Source organism: Crassostrea angulata, chromosome 1 (assembly GCF_025612915.1).
Source record: "Crassostrea angulata isolate pt1a10 chromosome 1, ASM2561291v2, whole genome shotgun sequence".
NCBI classification, from domain to species: Eukaryota; Metazoa; Mollusca; class Bivalvia; order Ostreida; family Ostreidae; genus Magallana; species Magallana angulata.
The window spans coordinates 34,193,413-34,214,495 of NC_069111.1; the positions used below are offsets into that span (position 1 = coordinate 34,193,413).

A 21,083-nucleotide genomic window follows, 5' to 3' on the forward strand; every position below is an offset into this window, starting at 1 on the left:
AGTAAATAAATTAATGTGCAACAGGCTCTGTGGGTCTCATAAACTGTCTGTCTGTCTGATTTTCATGTGTATCCTTACGTAGGCTTCCAACTCGATCAAAATTGCTTCAGGATTTCTTGCATTTTTCAAAAATGCATATGTACAAGTACCCACACAAACATATAATTACAGAATTAAGCAGAATTTTCTAAAAAAAAATCCAAGAATCAAAACTAAAATAAAGTAACAAACCTTAGGTGTGTTTATCTGTGCAAAATCAAACAAGAGAAATCTTCGGATCAACCACAGTCTAATACCCTACAACTTTGCTGTCAATAAGGCTCAAAGTCTCCTGATTAAAACCAGTGGACACTTGGTAAACTGATCCAAACAAGAATATGTCAATCTATAGTAATAACTTGTCAATATTGGTTGTCAATTGGTCGACGTATCAAGGGCTTCCCAGTAAGACCTAACCTACTGAAGGTGTAGGCTGACCTTCTTCCTGTTATGGCCGATTATAAAACTTTATCGCAATAGGTCAATCAATATAAGACCTTAAGAAGGCAGTGATGATAAAACAAAAGACAATCTAAAGGTAGGTGCTGTGGGTAATCTGGTGCCCAGGGGAGTACCAATACAAAGTGACCTTATTTTACCATGGAAGATGGGTGGACTGTAATTTTGTCTGAACTTAATACTGTGAAAAATAACGCTATTATAGACTCAAATGAGGAGAACTGTATGAGCTCAAACATGTGTTTATGGCACTTAATATTGTACAATGCTCTAATCTATATATCCCTTTATTACTTTGCTGATTTATTCATAAGAACCTTAGCCTATAACTATACATGTAGTACATGAACTGCAGTTGAATTTGCATGTATGGATCCTTAAAGGAAGTCTGTTTCTACAGAATCTAGAGAAAAAAGTCTTTATAATTAAGCATACATGTAACCCTGGAGCTAGATCACCCAAAGCCCAAACTTCCTCGTTGTACACATATGGATAATTGACAACTTTATGTAAGCTCCATGCAAATGCATTCATAAAACCTTGACTATAGTATATCTGTAAGTCTTTAAATGTAGAACAATGCCATCTATATTTAATGCAAAAAATTGGGAAAAGCTGAGCTTTAATTGATTTAGACTAATTGAAGTCTAAATGCTAATCTTTCCTTCACATTTAGAAACAATACATTGAGTTATCAGAAATATCAATCTAAGGACCTGGATCAAGTAGAAAGAATACATACAGGATATGACAGAGAAAGAGATTACCCAAAGTGTGCTGTGTGTAAAATTGAAATTGACACTAAAGGCTCCACCCCCTGCACCCCGGCCTAGCTGACTCTCCACAGTGGAGGGTCCAGAGTCAGCATTTTACACCAAGCCTCAAAGAATCTCGGCTTTCAATTGTTTAGCAGTAAATATGAAGATCAATTAATTAAACATTAAATCCTTATTTTGGGATATCGTAGGTCCTTTTTTTTTTTTTTTTTTGATAATTTATTTGCAAGAACAAACAAAGTATACAATAACTTCAAGCACAGAATTCTAATAAGCTATCTACAAGACAGCACATTGTCTTAAATAAGATACTATGATTATTATTTTTGTCATCTAATTAAATATTGCTTATGAAAAAAATACTTTAAAGAGTATTTAGAGTTGTATAGATTCCACAGATAATGTTTCAGTGTATTACACATATATATAAAATTAGCATAGATTCATAAAGCAAGTAAAAAAATGGTGTACAAATAAGGCTAAATTAGCAATGTATAGAGATTTAAATAAATGTACAAGTAGTAATTTGCCTAACCTGGTAGACAATATTATCAATCACATAGTCTCTGGGTGTAGAGATATATAGGCAGACTCTATGTATCCATGGTATATAACAGTTTACTATATTACACTGTAGTTGTCTATATAATTATGATATAAAAATCATGGACAAAAAGAGTTTGCTGTCCTAATAAGGAGGTTCTACCTTGTTTTACAGTCCATATCCTCCCTTTTATGACAGCTCTACTGGAAGACAGGTCTCTTCTCAGTAGTTTTAGGATAATAGAATATTTTACACTATGATAATAAGACATATCACATCATCTTTGACAGATTTTCAAAAAACTTGCACTCAGCATTTGCATTTAAAAAACGTAAAACTGAGGCATAAAAACAAGTGGATTTTTTAACATGATTATATATGATACATTCAGTTTCATTCATAGAATCCAATCTACAAAGAATTTTTGTTTATAAATTCTATAAGCTACATAAGTGATAAGTAAATTTAGAGATTTAGTTTTATCGCTTTTTTCATAGAAGAAACCAACAACGATATGTTTCCATTGTATTTTGAATGACAATAAACTACTAACAGTATTCCATATGTTTTTAACATTGTTACATTCAAAAAGCAAATGTTTTATATTTTCTATTTGTTTACAGTGTACACATTGATTTGATATATCTTTTTTCCATTTACTCACATATACATTATTACATAATATATTATTTAAAAGCTTGTAACTGAATTCAGCTACATGTTTATCTTTTATATCTTTAATCTTGCATTCATAAATATTTTTCCAACTCTTCTCATCGTATATTTCAAATTCTTTACGCAGTATTAATTGAGAAGATGGCTTACAAAACTTTTTTTCAATGAGATTTTTATAGAAAAAATTACTAGATTTACCAGTCAAGTTGTAATATCCCAGAGGGAAGTTGAAACTCATTACGCTTTGTATGTTGATAAAGTTTACATTGCTGAATGAGTAAAGTCTTCGAATTGATTTAGTTATTTGAAAAAGAATTTTGTATTCACATAACCAGTTAGATTTATTAATAATATTTGCATAATGTTCTAATCGTCTGAAGTTACCCTCGTCGTCAAACAAGTCTTTAATGTATAGTATTCCTGATTTAATCCAGTTTTCGAAGAAAACAGAGTTTCCCTTATATACTAAGTTACAATTATTCCATATTGGTTGTTGTAAAATATCATCAGGTGATCTTTTTTCAAAGTGCAGTTCACGTTTACATTCATTAAAACAACAAAATATTTCTTTGTAGAATAGGGGTAATTTTATGCTATCCAAGGTCTCTGTTTTAGTAGTGGAGCACTTTAAAAGAAAGTGTATATCGATATTAAGTTTTTTACACTGGTTACTAAGTGTAAATCGTGTGTCCTTTAACACACCAGGCCGTGCAGACAAATTATCAAACTGTACATTAGCCTAAAGGTAAGTCCAAATTAATGGAAGAGCCACCATAACAGCCACAAGTGTGAGCTTTGATTTTTGCTTGTGACATTGCACTCAAACAGCATTCAATGTTTGTGACGTCATAATAAAACTCAACATTTTAACCTTTCAGTACCCTGTGTGTGCTATAGCTAGTGCTATAACTGTAATCTATAAGTAAATCAGCGGCTCCATGAACGATCTGCTACAGCAAGTGCAACACCGCAGGAGCATCTGCAACGCATCAATTAGATTTACTTTTGTTTCCAAACATAACTTGTAAAGAACACAAAAAAACCAGCTGATGTTGACAATAAGGCAACTGCATTACACAGCAATATGTGTATCTTGACTACATGCAAGTTTTCTATTTTCTGCTTAATTTCTCTTGGTTTCTCTTCATTAAAAGGCCTCTCTCTTATCTGCCAAAGCAAATTGTTTAGTTAGCTCTCTCCCCCTTTTACAAGCAACATCTGCAGCCGATTACATAACTGCTGCTTAACTTTAATGATATTCACAATCACATAGGGTCACAACACTGCAACAGCCATTAGTAAAGATCAAAAGATCAAATCTGTAATAAAAATGGGGGTCAACTCAGCTAGAATTCTTAATTAGCTCAGGCAGACTAATGAGAAAGTTGTTTATTCAGAATCCTTTAAATTCACTACCAAGGTCATTGAAGAATTCTAGCAGTTAGGATTTTACAACAATTGATGGATATCCCATAACTGATTAATGACTTCCGATGGCAATAATTCTTTTTCTTCTTAGAATTAATTCATATAGTCATCATCATTTGTAATTTGCTTGCAGTAAATTAAAACCAAAATTAACAACTTTTGTGAGAATGTTAAAAGGTGCATTACATATATAATATATACATGTATAGTATAAATTTTGGCAAAGTAAATACATATACATGTACATGTACTAAAATGTACACCTATAAGCATATTCACATTAACATGTATTTCTTATTCTAACCTGACCAGACAGACAAATACCAAGAAATTATATAGTATGGTAAGGGAGAAAGAGACACACACACAGACTACAGTAAAGAAACTCAAGAAAAAAGAAAGATTACAGTATAAGTTTATACTCCAAGCTTACAGACAACACCATAATAATTATTAATTTTCTGACACAAACTCAGTCATGTAAGCATGACATTTGGCTGAGAGAATATTGGCATTGTGATGCAAGAGAAAAAATACCTTGGATATATTGACGCATTATGTAAATTTACTTTACCCCTCCTAAGTAGCAGATAGCAAATACGGGCAATTCAACAGAAAAACTCAAATTAGCTGCAGGATCTTGGTTCACAGTCCCTATATTGATCAACATTTCAAAGAAAATGAATCATTTAGTCCGTTTTCACCATATGGTATTGCAGAATATCCTCTTCACAAACAATCAATATTCTTAATAAAGTCATAGCAACTTGGCAATCTCCGAGTTCTAGCTATTACCATACATCAGTATTAGCGAGTTTCATATGATTTATATGAATGGCGAGGTCAGTGGAAAAGATGATTCAATTTTATTGAGCTACATACAAGTGAAGGCCAGGTCTCTGCTGCCTAATACTTTTTGAAGAGGTTTCTTTTAGTGTAACTCATATTGCATTGAAAAGTAGAGCCATTATGCTTCTGTGGGTAAGCTTTATAGCTGGGATTTATATAAAGTCTCTTATGTATTTTCAGAAGCCTGATCCATAATCTTTTTAACACTACAGTAACACTCCTTGAAAACTAGCTCTTTATGGGTATATCAACATTCTCATCTTTCACTTTCAGCATCTGTAAATACGGGTAATTCAAAATTAAAAAAAATAAACTTGCACAACACAGAAACTTTCACCATTTGAAAAACTAAGTTGGTTCAAAGATTACACACCATACTCATGCATTGCCTCTGATACAGGTATTTATCATATAAGTATCGCACATGGCAGACTCACAAACCAAAGTAATATTAAGTTTCCATTATTGAACAGAAATAACAAATAATATACAGAAAATTACAATGCCTAGAAATAGAGAAGAAAAAAATCCATTCATTGAACAACATTCATCAAATCAAAACTGAAGAAAACAAAACTGAGAGTTATGGTGGAGACAAGTGCTAAGGAAGACTTACAGTTAGCATGGTCCTGGGTAAGAGAGCTTGCTAAAGAAGCAAATCAGTTGTCAATGACAACAACCAAATCAAAATGGCTACCCATCTCAAAGCTGTACATAATATAACACTTTCTTGGAAACAGTGAAAAAGAGGACAATTTATAGCATAATAAAAAGAGTAACAAAAAAATAAATGGTATGTATACACGTACGACGGTAATCAACCAAAGAGTTCCTGTGTTTACCTATGATTTTCATAGAGATTCAAATTTTTGCTTCTCCCGTGTAAAAATCTCTTTAAACTTAGAATTGTGTTTGAAAGGTGTATATATCATAAGAAATAACAATGTTTGATCAAAATTAATATATTCACCTAAGATTAAACAAAATAGTACGTATTAACCAAAGAGAATCAGGGAAAAACAGTTTAGCAAATAAGAATACATGTATATCCTATACCAAAATATATGCAATTTGCTATCCGTGACAGCTTTGTACATCTGTTAATTAATAAACCTAATTTTAACTTTTCATCAAATTTAATTTTCAATTTAAAATGAATATTGATTTACAGGAAACAGTAATGATCAACACCTGTTAAAGATTGTTTAACCATACACTGATTACACTTTACACATTTTGCTCTCAAAATATTACATCAATTACTATTTATTATTTCAAGTTCCATAAGCTTTCAGCAGCAGAGTTCTTACATCCTACTAGTAAATATAAAAGAATATTTATTCAAGGTAAGCTGATTATACTTTTTCCTGTTCATACCATGAACAAAATATAATCATATCATCTTGGCACTTCTGTTGCACTGCATACACTAATGATTCCTTTAAATAGTAAATCAATTAACTAATACATGTACATGTATATATATGCAGATAATACCTTTGAAAATTCTTAAGACTGACCTGCAAAAGGGCCAAGCTTGTCATCCGTCACAATGTCATCCAGGCTGGTACTGCTCCCCCTCGTGGAAGATCTTCTCAATACAACTGGTTCTTCTGGTTCATCCATCACCTTGCCTGCAGGTGCTTTTGAATTCTGGGTATCAGCAGCATGGCCTTGACCTTTAACCTGTGACCCAGTCATCATGTTGTCCTCTGTTATTGTTTCCATGTCTTTAGAAGACCTCTTGTTCTGTAACAATATGTAAGATCCAGACTATAAATGCATTAATTCACTGTTACTACATGTAAAGTCAAGCACTTCCAAAAATCCTAGGTCCTCTTAAAATATCTTACTTCTTAATCAACTGACAGGAAGTATGTCATCACTTCTACACAATGGCTTTAGAGAGGACAAATTATCACAAACAGAATGCATCACAATATCAAAACAGATAAACATGGTAAGAGAATTTAATCAAAATAAAGTACATACACCATATACTGGATGGTACATTACCTGTAAATTTATATATTCACACCAAGCAGTCAAAGCACAAAGTCACAATTTAAGTTGTAGTCTATGATCTATTAATATGCCCTACCTACATTATAAATGACCCAAACATCATATGTAGTAGGTGTGTTGTTGTTTAAATGCACATTACAAAGAGTCAAAGGACAAACTTATCTATGAACAACCAGGTAGTGGCCTGGTGATATGTCATTATAATACACTCTCTCCTGAATAACTATTCAAAATAATGACATCAATTCCAATACCATCTCACATACCTACATGTATTATTAACCTATCTCAGTACAAAAATTAACATTTTTAATACTAATTGTCATAATTAACCGTGATTATAAACTAGGAGTGCAAGCAGATTACATCAGGCAGATGCAAAGGGAGATTACTCAATAAAATGATAAGTTATTGCCATGTTTGCTTTTCATGCCTGCATCGGAGATAATATGCGATATGTAATATGCAATGTACGATTAAAAGTAAGCTATGAGCCATTATTCTAGTTTTGTTTTCATAAATATTTTCTGAAGATAGTTACAAATTTTATTTTTTATGCAATCAAAGTTATATGGGGTGGGGTGGGGGACTTTCACCAAATACGCTTATTACACTAGAACACATGGTTATGGTCAGAGGAGGGTCTTCAGAACGTTTATATGTACTGCGGTTTGATTATGTCCTCCTCCTTACTGAACAATATTTTTATTCTTGAAATACTTTTAAAACAAAAACAACAAAAACAAAAGGTTATTATAGCATAGTTTTCAAGTATTAATAAGGATATTACACAGCATATAATTATCATAATTTAATGTAAAACAAATACATGTTAGTGGCCTATACATAGGGTACACCAGCTTACCCATCTTCTTGGCTATTATAGTGAGCAAAGATGAAACAAATATAATGCCTGATGGATACTGCTAAACAAGAAAGGAATTTCTACATATACCTGTTGGTCGTACACATATTTACTGGTTCTTACATTAAAACTTGCTAACAATTAAGGAACAAAGGTTATAAGGAAATCTTGAATTAATCAATAAACCATTGAGTTGTGAGTGCTAGGAATCTGGAAGTAGCTTAGAGGTACTTATTCCAGGGCCACAATTTGTGAGATTAAAAGCCCCCTGTTAATTATGGTATTCAAACCAGCACCTACTGTTCGTTAACACTAACGAGTAAAATACACTGTCTCCATTAATACACAATATACAACGTCACAAGAATCTACTGCCAAATGTCAAATACATGAAGGATTTTAAAACATACCTAGTAATTTTGAGTTTCAATTAAACCATAGAAAATTTGGATGTGCATGGTAACAATAAAGAAGAAAGTTGTATGTGGATTAAAAATTTCCAAGGTTACATATGACTCAAAAAGAAAATATTTTGTGCCAAAAAACATACATTTTAAGCTTTAACAAGCACTTGAAAGTCAAGCTCACATTTAATGATTTTAGATATAATTAAACTGCAGGTAAAAATTAACCAAACCTGGCATGTATTTCTACAGGTAGACTATTAATGTGCCAATTATTAGCCATCAAAGAATTCTAAATGATCTACATTCCACTGGTCAAAAGGTAAAACATTTTTGAAAACTCTGTTCTCCCTAATAATATTTTTTTCATTGCAGATGTTGCTGATTCAATATAAGTGGAACATTACAGGAAAAAAATCCTTTAAATAATATTTCCTCTCCTTTAAATATCAATGATCTCACTCTGAATTTAATTGGAAGATACAAAAAAATTGTCTTTTTACAAGATGTATTTATATTTGTTACAAGTTTGTGTGCAGATACATGCTTGATACCTTCATAAAATTTCACTAATTGTGGTTTTAGATAATTACCTACTTCCATAGTCATTTGGTTACAACGATTTTTGTTTTTCTAAGTATTCAAGTAAAACATGATGTTTCAAACATCATTGTTCATGAGCAAAAGTTTTCAAAATTCAAATGGATCAGGAGAAAATAAAATGTCATTTTCACATCTTTAAGATGTACATACCCATTCTAAATTATTAACTTACATCAATAATGGCCATTCTCTCTTCAATGCCTAGAATGGCTGTATGCGGTGAGGGCGGAGGGAAATCTGGGGTGGGGGGCTGGGTATAGCCCGTGGGGGTTAAAGGGATCTCTTCCTTATGTTTTTTCTTATCAAACTGTAAAGACCCTGGTGGCTTGGTAGCTATGAAAGAAAATAAAGTTATTTTACAAATCTTAAATAACCCCTTGTATTACAATATGAAAAAATTTAAAGTGTATTTCTTTACATATTTATAAGCTCTTTATGTAAACAAAAATTTCATTAACTGAGTGTTTTAATTTTTTAAAACATATGACATTTTAAAGATTGCAAATCAAATTTCAAGGAATGAACTTAAAAAGCACTTTAATCTATTCTTGTTACATGTATAAACTGGAATACAAAAATTTACACTTTTCTTAAAACTCTGCAGTTTATGTCAATATAAACTGAACCTAGCATTCATTCATTGATCAGATATTCCTATTAGAACTAGGTAATAATTCAATCCATTTCATTGACAATCAAAAATACACAGTACATCAAGTTGCCATATTCTGAAAAAATGCAAAATACCAGCAGAGGGATTAACTACCTTGTTCTTTGGTCCTTGCAGACTCACTAACCCCATTCGACAACCTCTCCAACTTTCCGTCCTTCACACTGCACGGGGTGGGGCCTTTGAGAGTCACATACACCCCACCGCCACTGTTATCACAGACAGGTACATCACAGTTATCTCTCTTTGTAGCACTAACCATTTGTTTTAGAACAGGTTTTGGGACAAGTGGGGGTTTGGGTCTTTTTGGAAGGTCTGGAATTTTCTCCCCAGAGGAAGAACTCTTTTCTGCTAGTTTTCTGATAGAGGGTTTCTTTGGAAGTTCCCCTTTTTTAGAAGGGCTTTTGGGTTCAACATTTATCACATCTTTTTCTTTTGATTCACTTGGAATGTTAGAGTTTTTATCACAGTTGGTCACACTACCTGCATGTGAGGTTTTGGTAATTTCAGTATTGGTACCTTTGTTTGGTTTAATTTCAGTCTTTGGAATGTCACCTTTTGGTTTGCATTGAGCATGTGGTATGTTCTCAGCTTTGGAAACTGGTTTAGACTGCAGAAACAGGGTAGCATCATAAGGGTTTTCTTCCGTCTCATTTGATGCCACATCCATTTTGGTTGTCTCCATTTCTTTTGATTCTCTGACTGGAGAAAATCCTATGGAATCTCTTGTTGGTATGAATCCTTCAGAACATCTGACAGAAAATTTTCCCTTAGCAACTGAGGCGTTGTTTTCATAGGAAGTCTCTTCCACCTCCTTTTTTTCTTTCTCTCCTCCAAATGCAGAAACTACAGAATTATTGTTTTCATACTCTACTGCAGCTTCCTCAGGAATTAGTTCACCATACTTGTTTTTTCCACTTTTCCCAGGAACACTAGACTCTTCCGAATGGTCTTCATCTTCATCTAGTATACTAGACTGACAGGGGGTCGGTAAGCTTTCCCCCTCCCTGAATTTTGTTATTTCTCCAGCCAGTTTATAAGTGTCAATCACATCCTGTCTGTCCAAGGAGTTCCATCTGTCAGCATGTGAAGAAATTTGGTAAGTGTCTGTAACATCTATTTTGTCAGAAGAATGACTTTTGCTTTGTTGTTTTGAAAAAGTTTGTTCTTCTCCATCTGGGTGTTTTACTTTGGCCATTACTTCATATTCTGTTGGTTCTAAGTCTCCCTCCTCTTTTGAATGATCTTTGGTTTTAGCACAAGGTGAGGGATCATCTGGGGCAATAGTGGCATCTTTACCTTTGGTTTTTGTGGGACAGGAAGTGACATCATTTTCTGCTGGTTTTGCACTAACATGGTCAGTTTGACTGTTCACTGGTTGGCTGCCATCTTCAGTTTCAGTGCTTTCATTTTTTGTGTCAGTGATTTTGTTTGCTAGATTACTTCGTTTTGGTACAGGGCTTAATGCTTTCTTTTTTCTTTGAGGTTTTACTGGTCTTACAGCCTGTGAAGGTAAAAGCATTGAGATAATTAATATTTGCATTCTGATTCAGTATCTAAAAACAGAAGTTTTCTGCATTCATTTATAGCAGCTAGGATCCGCACATCTTTTTTCGGGCAGGTTGTAAAAATAAACAAGATGCAGGACATTAAGATCTATAAACCCATCCACACCCCTGAGACAAAATTCTGTTCTTTGTTTCAAAGTTAAGCATTATTGATCAATTCAAAACTAACTCCTATTTTCAATATCATTCCATCAGTTTCGTTTTACTTTGCAACTAAAAAAAAAACTCCAATCTTTAGATAGATAAGTTTTAGATTTAGTTGGTGATGTAAAACATAGAATTAACTTTGTTCAGCCTTACATGTTTAAAAAAAACCTGAAACACGCTTTGAGTTGTGTTCCTCTTTGACTGAAATTTGAAATTGCTATGTCCATAAATAAACATTTCATTATATACCAGTAATCTCTCACCTTTGGACTTGACACAGGGGAATTTGTTGACATTTCAAAATATTTTCCTACAAAATAAAAACAATGTGAACATCATTAGAATACATTTACAAAGTTATAGGGGTGGGTATGTGTATATTCATAACATACAGTGTAGCATTCTTCACATAATTATCAAAACCTAGGCATCTTGAACTTACTGTGATCAAGATATATTTATTCAAGGATTCAAGCTTAAAATTATACATCAGAAATATGATAGGCAGAGAAAGAAAACAGAGGAAATCAAATTTGTCTGGGGATCTGCACTGATCTTAAGAATGACAATGACAAGTTCAGATCCACTGAAATCAAAAATCACATTCAATTGCATAGAAATATTCGTCTAGACCTCAAATCTCTTTGACACTAGTACTTTCATGGAAATTATAACATATCAATGTTCTCAATACCAAAGTACGACTGTATTTTTTTTTTTATTAAAACTTAGAAGCAAATTCAACTTTTCAAATGCAAACTTTTATTTCATGTCATATCACTAAATCATAAGGTTAGAATTATACAGGAGGTAAGTGGGCCACAACCTTAACCTGTGCAACGGTATCCAAATCTGACCCTCCACAACTTACTGGTTTTTATAATCCTTTCTGAGCAAGTGCGCATTAAATCATTTGAAGTTATAAAATAATAATTATTTTCAATTACCGGTAAACTAAAATGATGCAGTTTAAAAATTCAGCTGATTGCATGATCCAAGGAAGTCAAAGAGGGTCAGTAATAGAGGTTCAAACAACAAGAGACCCATGGGCCACATCGCTCACCTGAGGAACAATAGGTATGATAAAATCAGCTTAATAGAGTCATAATACAAACAATCTGGACACTGTACAATAATACATGTAGATCCTGTATAAATAAAATCCATTTTCCCCCCTGGATATTCTTATGTTTATAATCATTAGTCCCTTTTCTAACAGGATGATTTTATAGTCATATCACATGTTGAGTAATGCGATTCTCAGAAAGATCCTTAACAATTGTTTATATATGGGATATAAAGCTACATCAAACTCTGAACCTTCTTGTGAGGCAGAAAAATTGTCCTGGAGACAAGTCTTAACAATTATAAAGAATCATCTGGCTGATTAGTTTCTGAGAAGAAGATTTTTAAAGATTTCCTCTATATATTCCTATGTAAAACTTTAACACCCCCTATGGTGGCCCCACCCTACCCCTGGGGATCATGATTTTCACACCTTTGAATCTACACTTCTTGAGGATGCTTCCACACAAGTTTCAGCTTTCCTGGCTGATTAGTTTCTGAGAAGAAGATTTTTAAAGATTTACTCTATATATTCCTATGCAAAACTTCGACCCCCCATTGTGGCCCCATCCTACCCCCGGGGATCATGATTTTCACACCTTTGAATCTACACTTCTTGAGGATGCTTCCACACAAGTTTCAACTTTCCTGGCTAATTAGTTTCTGAGAAGAAGATTTTTAAAGATTTACTCTATATATTCCTATGTAAAACTTCGAGCCCCCATTGTGGCCCCACCCTACCCCCGGGGGTCATGAATTTCACACCTTTAAATCTACACTACCTGAGGATGCTTCCACACAAGTTTCAGCTTTCCTATCTTTATGGTTCTTGAAACGAAGATTTTTGAAAATTTCTCGAAATTTTTCATTAATTTCTAATTTTCTCCCCTTGGAAACGACAGTGACCCTTTATTTTCACAACTGTGAATCCCCTTTGCCTAAGGATGATTTGTGCCATGTTTGGTTGAAATTTGCCCAGTAGTTCTTGAGAAGATGTTGAAAATGTGAAAAGTTTACAGACAGACGGACGGACAGACGGACGACAGACAAAATGTGATCAGAATAGCTCACTTGAGCTTTCAGCTCAGGTGAGCTAAAAACTTGTTCAACAGACCTTAATGTTTATTGAATAATTAACGAAGTGTAATAATGGCAGATGCTTTTAGAAAATTAGAAATTTAAAGAATGAAGATTTCCCTATCATTTTGAATTTTTAACAAATTAATAAAACATAGTCAGATATTTTCTAATACGACTTTTAATTAAGTATGAATATATAGCTTATTCTTTTAAAAGTAATAAGTTGACTAGAAGATGGATAAGAGGCTAATTGTCAAGAGTAGTTTATTTTTTGAAATTTGAGAGTATTTAATAGAATTTCCCAATGAGAGGAACATTAGGAAAGGAAGGGAGAGTGAGCTGTTGGTAGGCTGATGACTGAGAAGCCTATAGAGCTTTGTTTCCTGTATTGTACAAGGAAATGTGTCCTCCTTCAAACTGTGTGCATACTTAGCGTTTTGTTATATATCTCTCACATAAGAAAGAAATGGGGCATAGTCATCATTTATTGATTGAGATTATTAAAAAAAGATATCAATAGAACTTCATTTGATTTTAAGTTTTAGAAAGCGTTCGAATGCTGAGTAATTCTAAAATTATTGATACATGTATAATCAATTTTCATTCAATTTCTAAATTGATATATTAATTATAATGAATGCTTAGTGATTTTCATGCATTCTTTAAATAACCATGGTGTGTTAATTAAGCTTAAAAGCATTATCAGCATAGGTAAGAGTGAGAATTTAGAATTAACTACAGGTAGGACATATACATGTACATGTATAAACTAAGACTATATACAGCCTCAGATGCATCTTGCTCTCAAAAGAAACTTTAAAATTAGAAACTGTGAAATGTGAATGGAAATATAAACATTTTGATATAATCTAAAGATACTTTGGCATCTGAGCATACCTTGCTGCTGTCTCCCAGTCTCACAGGGAGAGGGGGGCGTGTCCTCCAGGCTCAGGTTCTGGGTGCTTGCGGCCCCCCTCCACATTTTTGGAGGCAGCTGCATGGGTGGGTCATACAGGGATTCAGTCTGTCGACTGTTTCCGTTCCGGCGGGTCGGCATGGGTCTGGAGACTGGTGTGTTAGCGGGTGCCTGATGATGGAAGGGGGGCTGGAATGGTTGGATGTTCTGGAATGCCATTGAGTCTCTCTCCTGCTTGACCTCTTGGATGGTCCTGTTACAGATAGATGTTAAAATCATAGCATTTGACAGCACAGTAACATTACATGGTTGAACAACATTGTTTCATTCAATACCTCAATGTATTTTATTCTGTAATTTGCTTATCCAATAAATCTCTTGGATTAAAATAAGATACATATAAAAATGTACACAATCTTTGAGTTTTGAGGTGGTGTTTTATCAAGGGGGGAGGGAGGTTGGAGTTTGGGTGGGAGGGTTCTCTTCAAACTACATCCTGAAATCAAATGTAATTTTTATCAATATCCACTAGCTGGTTCTCTTTCTTCCCATCACTCCACACTCCCTAGTTATAATAGGTAGTACTGGTAAGTTTATGTAAGTAGGATCATGATTATTTCCAGGGAGGATTACTTCATTACACAATGCAAACATGACTATGTTATAATGTGAATGACAACACATTGGAAATCATAATAATTAAAATGGTTCATTCTCATGGGTGTGTCTTTGTAAGAGTGTAATAGTGGAAGTTAGTTCCACTATTTTTGCAAAATATGAATTATCCCAGGCTCTCGTGAGCAGCATCGCCACTCATATTTTTTCTGTTGTTTATAAAGTATAGTGACTGCCTTTCGTTTTTAATCATAGAATATCAGAGTCAAGATATTCAATAACTCCAAAGTGTCCTGGTTAACAAATATGTGATTGTATATCATATGATATCATGATATCATGTACTGTTCCAAAGTGTCCAGCTCATGAATTTGTAATGGTACATGGATCTCCTATGAAGTCATGTACTGTTCAGTTAAATGAACTAGTGCTACCTGTGGACAGGTGAGATATCCCCGTCATCAAAGGTGGACTGTCGCGGGGGGACAGGGGGTGGGGTGCTTTCAAATACAGCATCGTCATCTGATCCACTGAAAAAAGACACCCAGGCATTTTTGTTATAAAATCTCTAGTACCGGTAATAAAAATTGCTGTACATGTACCAGTATTTCCCTCAATTTATTGCCTCTGCCCTTGATGTTTCCACTTGGCATTAATGATTCAATCTGGAGAGCGTGTACTGAATGCATTGATTCAGAAATCAGGAAACATCAGTCAGGACACTGCACAATTTGTTTCATATTCCTGATAATTTTAGCATGACAAATATTGTTTACAAACCAAACTTACTACATTATTTAGCATCACTGTAAGGATTTCAGGATGAATACAATACATTTTTTCATTTCCTGAAAATCTTTAACAGTGCAATACCTTCATGTTTAAAATATATACAACACAATGTATACATTGTAGCAAATTATTTTTTCAAATGCTGTTTAGTTTTAAATAATGCATGTTACAGGTTTTTATTTCACTGCTACATATATCTAATAAACAAATAAACTTGAGAGAGCTTTTACTGTTAACTACCTTGCTGGAATGCTATCGGTGTTGGATTTATCAATCTTTGCGTAATGAACGGACACAGTTTCCCCGACACTGGTGTCAGAACCCCTAGCCTCGGGCTCAGGGGAGAGCGACAGTCGGGGGGTGGGGACTGGACGAGTGGGTTGTTCCACCAGCGTGTCATAAACGCTGGGCTCCTGGTTCTCCTGCTGTGAAACCCTGTTTAAATGCTCTGTAAAGAGAGTTTGCAAATTAAATATTTAAGTCCTACCATATAAACCAAAGATGAAGTTCACGCATACTGGCTACATATTTTAACGACCTAGTATGCATAACATCCCTTTCCCAACTTCTGGTCTAATTTTGGATAGAAAAAGTGAGGTAATATACACAAGACTTACGGTAAACGGTGTTTTTGTTTTTAATACCTATAGAGTCTGAGACGTCTACACAAAGGACTGTTTATGTTAGACATTGTCTACTAGTACATAATATATTCTGTGCATTTCGCATGTTCTCCTTTTACATCTTGAAATGATAGCAAAACAAATCAAAAAAGAAAGCATTTATCATGGAAATTTGATTCCATCCAGAGAAAGTCAAAACCTGTCAGACAGTGATGATGAGCAGTACATGTACTGTATATGTCTGAGGTAAATAATCTAGTCAGGTGATAAGAATGATAGGCATTATGCCTGGTGGTCTTAATCAGTATATCTGTTCATTGTATATCTTATGTCATATATCTTGAATGAAATACTTGTTGGTGCAGTATAAGAATGTAACAATTAACCATGTGTCTGTCAGTCCTGATTTCCTCTTCTAACACTTTGTTCCTATACTGTAAATTCCTTATATTACGCGAGTACTTAATTCCGCGATCCTGTTGTTTTGTATCAAATCATGAGAATATAAAATTGTGAGCTCAGAACTTTTATCCTTATTTCTCATAGTTCTCAACTCTCAAAAAATAATGGCGAGATTTTAAAATTCGCCAAGGGTGCTCCTCGCGATTTTACGTAGATAATAATTCCTTGCGTTTAATTAGGAATCTACAGTATTCAGCATTTTCAATTCCTTTGTGAACTTGCATGAAAGGAAAAATCAAATTTCCTGAACTTGATTTCTCATATGTGCCACATGGTTTTTTTCTCAGAATTGGATAATTTTCACAAAGTTTTATTATTAATATCCTTGTCCAAGTTACTTTTACCTGTAATCAGTGAAATAACTTCACTGTAGGACGACTGGTTCTTTTGTTCTGTCAGAATCTCCATTACTGTTTTCCCATCTCGGTTTTGGAGTGAACAGTCAATGCCTATTTAGCAACAAAAGAAATTTTATAATCTTCTGAATCTGCTGAATGCAACTAAATACTAGTCATATTTGTATAACACTTTAAACAAACTTTTAATTATACAATAGTACACCAAAACTATGATATAGCACAACACTGATATAGTGAAATTCAAGCTGTCAAACTTTTTATAATAGTATATCAAAATTTGAATATAGTAAAGCATTGATATGGTGAATTTCATGCGGTCAGAAGTTTGTATTTTGTTGTGATTTATCTTATATGTATTGATTTTCAATACAATGAATTTACTGTATTTACTTTTTTATATACACCTGCTGGTAATTAACATCAAACAATTATTTTTTGTCCATTCACATGATTTTTTTAACAGTTAAAAAATTTCATTAAAAATAGAGTGCTAATTTAAGTTTTATTAACCTAGAAAGTATACATTCAAATATTTTACACAACATCTTTGAAACACAGCGAGTTTTATATTGTTATGAGAATTTATAGCAATATGATTAATTTTTTTCAAATTCATTATTATTCTTTAGTTTTGATGTAAAATTAATACCAACCTCTGTCTAAAAGAATTTTAACAAGTTCTGTTTTACAGTACAAGGCTGCAAGGTGAAGCGCAGTACCCTCGTCCGTCTACAATCACAAAGAACGCATGCTTTTTTTTATTCCTGACATCACGTTGGGTTTTACATGCCTGAGATTTGATGCTGCATGGGCAGGTGTTGCAATGGACAATTTTTTTAATTAATAAGTTTTCTTTTCATATTATTCAAACATTATCCACAATAAAAATAAAGCCATTGTTTCTTTTAAACAAAATGAAATGAGTAACATTTCAACATAAAACATTCAGGTATCATTTATTCAACAGTCTTTTTTTTTAACTTGCAAATGCATAAATAACTTTATCTATCCTTTCAAATCATCAACTCTTTAAAATTTCAACATCATATTTTTGATTTATGCTCCTAATTCCCTACCAAAAATTTTCAAGATTTTAAATGCATGCATTTCATAAGCCTCGTGATGTAAATCTATACCGTAGTGTTAACATCAAATCCCTTGTCCAAAAGGATCTCCACAATCTGTCTGTGTCCGCACGCTGCGGCCAGATGGAGTGGAGAGTGGATCAGAATTGGAATCTGCACCAGGTCCGGACATCTGTCCATCAGACACTGCACCACATCCACTCGACCGTAGCGGGCGGCCAGGTCAAGCGGCGACTCATCCTTCAGGTTCCGGATAGTGGGATCTGCGTTGAAATCCAGGAGAATTTTCACGGTGGGAGTAGATCCGTACTGGGCGGCGCTGTGAAGAGGGGTCTCTCCATCACAGTTCTACAGTCAGAAAGACATGGAGTATTATACTTTATGATTAAGTAAAATATTTTACACATGCTATGATTATTTTGCACGATTTAAAAAAAGAAAGTGTATTTTGAATTATAAACGGCTTTCTTCGATCAACGTTCTGATTTTGTGCAATAATTATATCAAATCCACAAAAATTGGTTCTCAAAGATTCACGATAAAATCACAGTATGCTGCGTCATGCAAAAATATAATTATGTAAGCTTGCTGGCAAGAAACAATTGCTGTTAAATATGCATATACAAGATGTCTGTCGCCATTTCAACAGATAATCATCATCATTTGATAATCATAAATTCAAATATATCACACAAAAAATATAACTATAGGTTCTGAGGGCATATCGTAAGAGGAGCCATAATAACATCAAAATACAGATGCATTGAATGTGTTTGTACATTTAGACAGACTAACCACTGTAAGGGGAAGTTTATTTTCATCACAAGGATATCATTACAGCTTGGCAATAGAGATTTAAACAATAGGCAGCTTCAGACCTATATATGTATACAAGTATGATTAGACCTTCATAACAATGCATCCGAGGTCAAAATGTTATGGTGTGTTATTTGTTTCCAATAATTATAACACCTGCACACAATGTGGTCTTCGGGAAACTTGCTACATATCACAAGAACTTGTGGTGGACGGATTAAAATAACTTTGGACTAATCAAGAATAGAAATGAAAAAGCTTTAAATCATACTAAAATAAAAATCAAATATAATAGTGTTCTTCAATGTTCAAAAACACCATTTTGTCCCATTTTCTATATTACATATTTTGATGTTCATAAATCTCTATATAAATGTTTCACTCAAATTTCTCTTGAAAATTTCAGCATAAATTGTTTCAAAACATTTTCAATTTAGTTACATGTACATAAATCTATTAATTTTGTTGATCGCTGAAAATTGTTTAATTGTAAGAAAGACCTAAAATAAAGCTACATTTCTCAGGTAGATTAATTAATACCCCGGTACATGTATTTTACCTGTATGTTGACTTCGATTTGAGAGTGAGGACTTGTGAGGAGAAATAACCTGTATGTTGACCTGGATTTGAGAGTGAGGACTTGTGAGGGGAAATTACCAGTATGTTGACCTGGATTTGAGAGTGAGGACTTGTGAGGAGAAATTACCTGTATGTTGACCTGGATTTGAGAGTGAGGACTTGTGAGGAGAAATTACCTGTATGTTGACCTGGATTTGAGTGAGGACTTGTGAGGAGAAATTACCTGTATGTTGACCTGGATTTGAGAGTGAGGACTTGTGAGGAGAATCCTGCAGATCTCCACATTACCCTTCCAGGCCGCTAGATGGAGTGGATTACATCCCCTGCTGTCCACTACATTAACATTGGCATTCTCTCTCAGCAAAATCTCAACAGCACCTCTAAAACAAAAACAAAACAGATATAAATAACTACAACAGTCAGTGGATATAAAACAAACACCAACAAATCTTTACATGTACCCGTAACTTTTTTTTTCAATACAATGGCCCATATATTATTAACAAATATTTTACCCATTCCTATTTAGAAGGATCATTTTTCAAAACCATCATCTAGTAAAGGATATAAAATAGGGTTCATATCTATCTCTCTCTCCTCTCTCTCTCTCTCCAAAATGTAACCTTTTTTCCAAAAAAAACTATCCATATCTATAGCACTGCTTTATTTCCTAATTGATTTCCAGCCTATTTTCTTAGTGTCTCAGTTAAGTTTACCCTGCATGGACCTAGATGGAATCACTAGATGGAACTGAGAATGCAATTCTCTCCTCCACAATTGATTTTCCTTTACATACACCATTCCTAATTGGTTCAGGAGAAAAATATCAATAAGAAGAAATGAAGAGTCCTTGAAGCTCATGGTCAGTTTTCATCAGTACCAGGCCACGGTTCTTTGAGATGTCCAGTATTTTTTATGATTCGCCAAAAGCAAAACCTCAGGTTAAATTTTGCATTTTGGATAAATGAATTACTGTAATTAATTGGTTTTTTTTTTTCATTTTTATGGGGTTAGGTCTCTTTTTTGCGTGTTTGTATTAAAAGTCAGAATCAATCATTCTGTATGGTTCTATCCCAAACCATATGATTCTGGAATGTAGGCAGCAGCCAGGGTCACAATTCAAGAACAGCTAGTATAGATGCAATATGTTTACAACATCTGAAACAATATGATGCTTATCTGAAATAATGTGCACAGGGAAAGTGGCAAATTTAAGACTTGGTAAATTCTGATGTTTCAAAATTATCAATCTTCAATTAAACACAACTTTGTCTGGGCGAATTGAAGACAGGGCGAAATAGTTTGCAAGTGAAGAAGGGTGAAAATAACACAATGTAAAAATAACCGTGTGTACTGTATCATGTATATTGTAGACATTTACCTATGGTAAATGTAGTAATATGGAAAGGACTCTAAATACATTATTTGTGATAAGTATACACATTTATGGACTTTTCAAGAAAGCACTCTTCACAACATTTTTTTAAAAATACAATTCTCGGATGATAATTACATGTAGTTTTTTATGACACAAGTGAGATGAAAATTGTTCATCCTCCTTTAAATCAATTTCACAGTGTAACTATCTACAGTTTCCATCTGTACTTTTTCAGTGTTCAATAAAGCAAACATCATTACA

General features: G+C 33.7%; 1 protein-coding gene across 8 annotated transcripts in view; it reads right to left on the minus strand.

The window, feature by feature from the left end:
* Window positions 1-21,083, minus strand: part of LOC128166067 (ankyrin repeat and sterile alpha motif domain-containing protein 1B-like) — a 61,445-nt gene that overhangs the window by 36,549 nt on the left and 3,813 nt on the right. For 6 of the 8 annotated variants that reach the window (XM_052831006.1, XM_052830989.1, XM_052830969.1 and 3 more), the window contains exons 3-14: window positions 19,668-19,824; window positions 18,101-18,397; window positions 17,618-17,693; window positions 16,950-17,054; window positions 15,761-15,968; window positions 15,163-15,258; window positions 14,095-14,366; window positions 11,316-11,362; window positions 9,434-10,841; window positions 8,840-9,000; window positions 6,291-6,519; window positions 5,387-5,416 (exon numbers count right to left, since the gene is read on the minus strand). In XM_052831006.1, coding sequence (XP_052686966.1) covers window positions 5,387-5,416; window positions 6,291-6,519; window positions 8,840-9,000; window positions 9,434-10,841; window positions 11,316-11,362; window positions 14,095-14,366; window positions 15,163-15,258; window positions 15,761-15,968; window positions 16,950-17,054; window positions 17,618-17,693; window positions 18,101-18,397; window positions 19,668-19,824 — 3,086 coding nt within the window. The remainder of the gene's footprint in view (window positions 1-5,386; window positions 5,417-6,290; window positions 6,520-8,839; window positions 9,001-9,433; window positions 10,842-11,315; window positions 11,363-14,094; window positions 14,367-15,162; window positions 15,259-15,760; window positions 15,969-16,949; window positions 17,055-17,617; window positions 17,694-18,100; window positions 18,398-19,667; window positions 19,825-21,083) is intronic. The other 2 variants (XM_052831023.1, XM_052831015.1) reach the window with 2 other exon arrangements.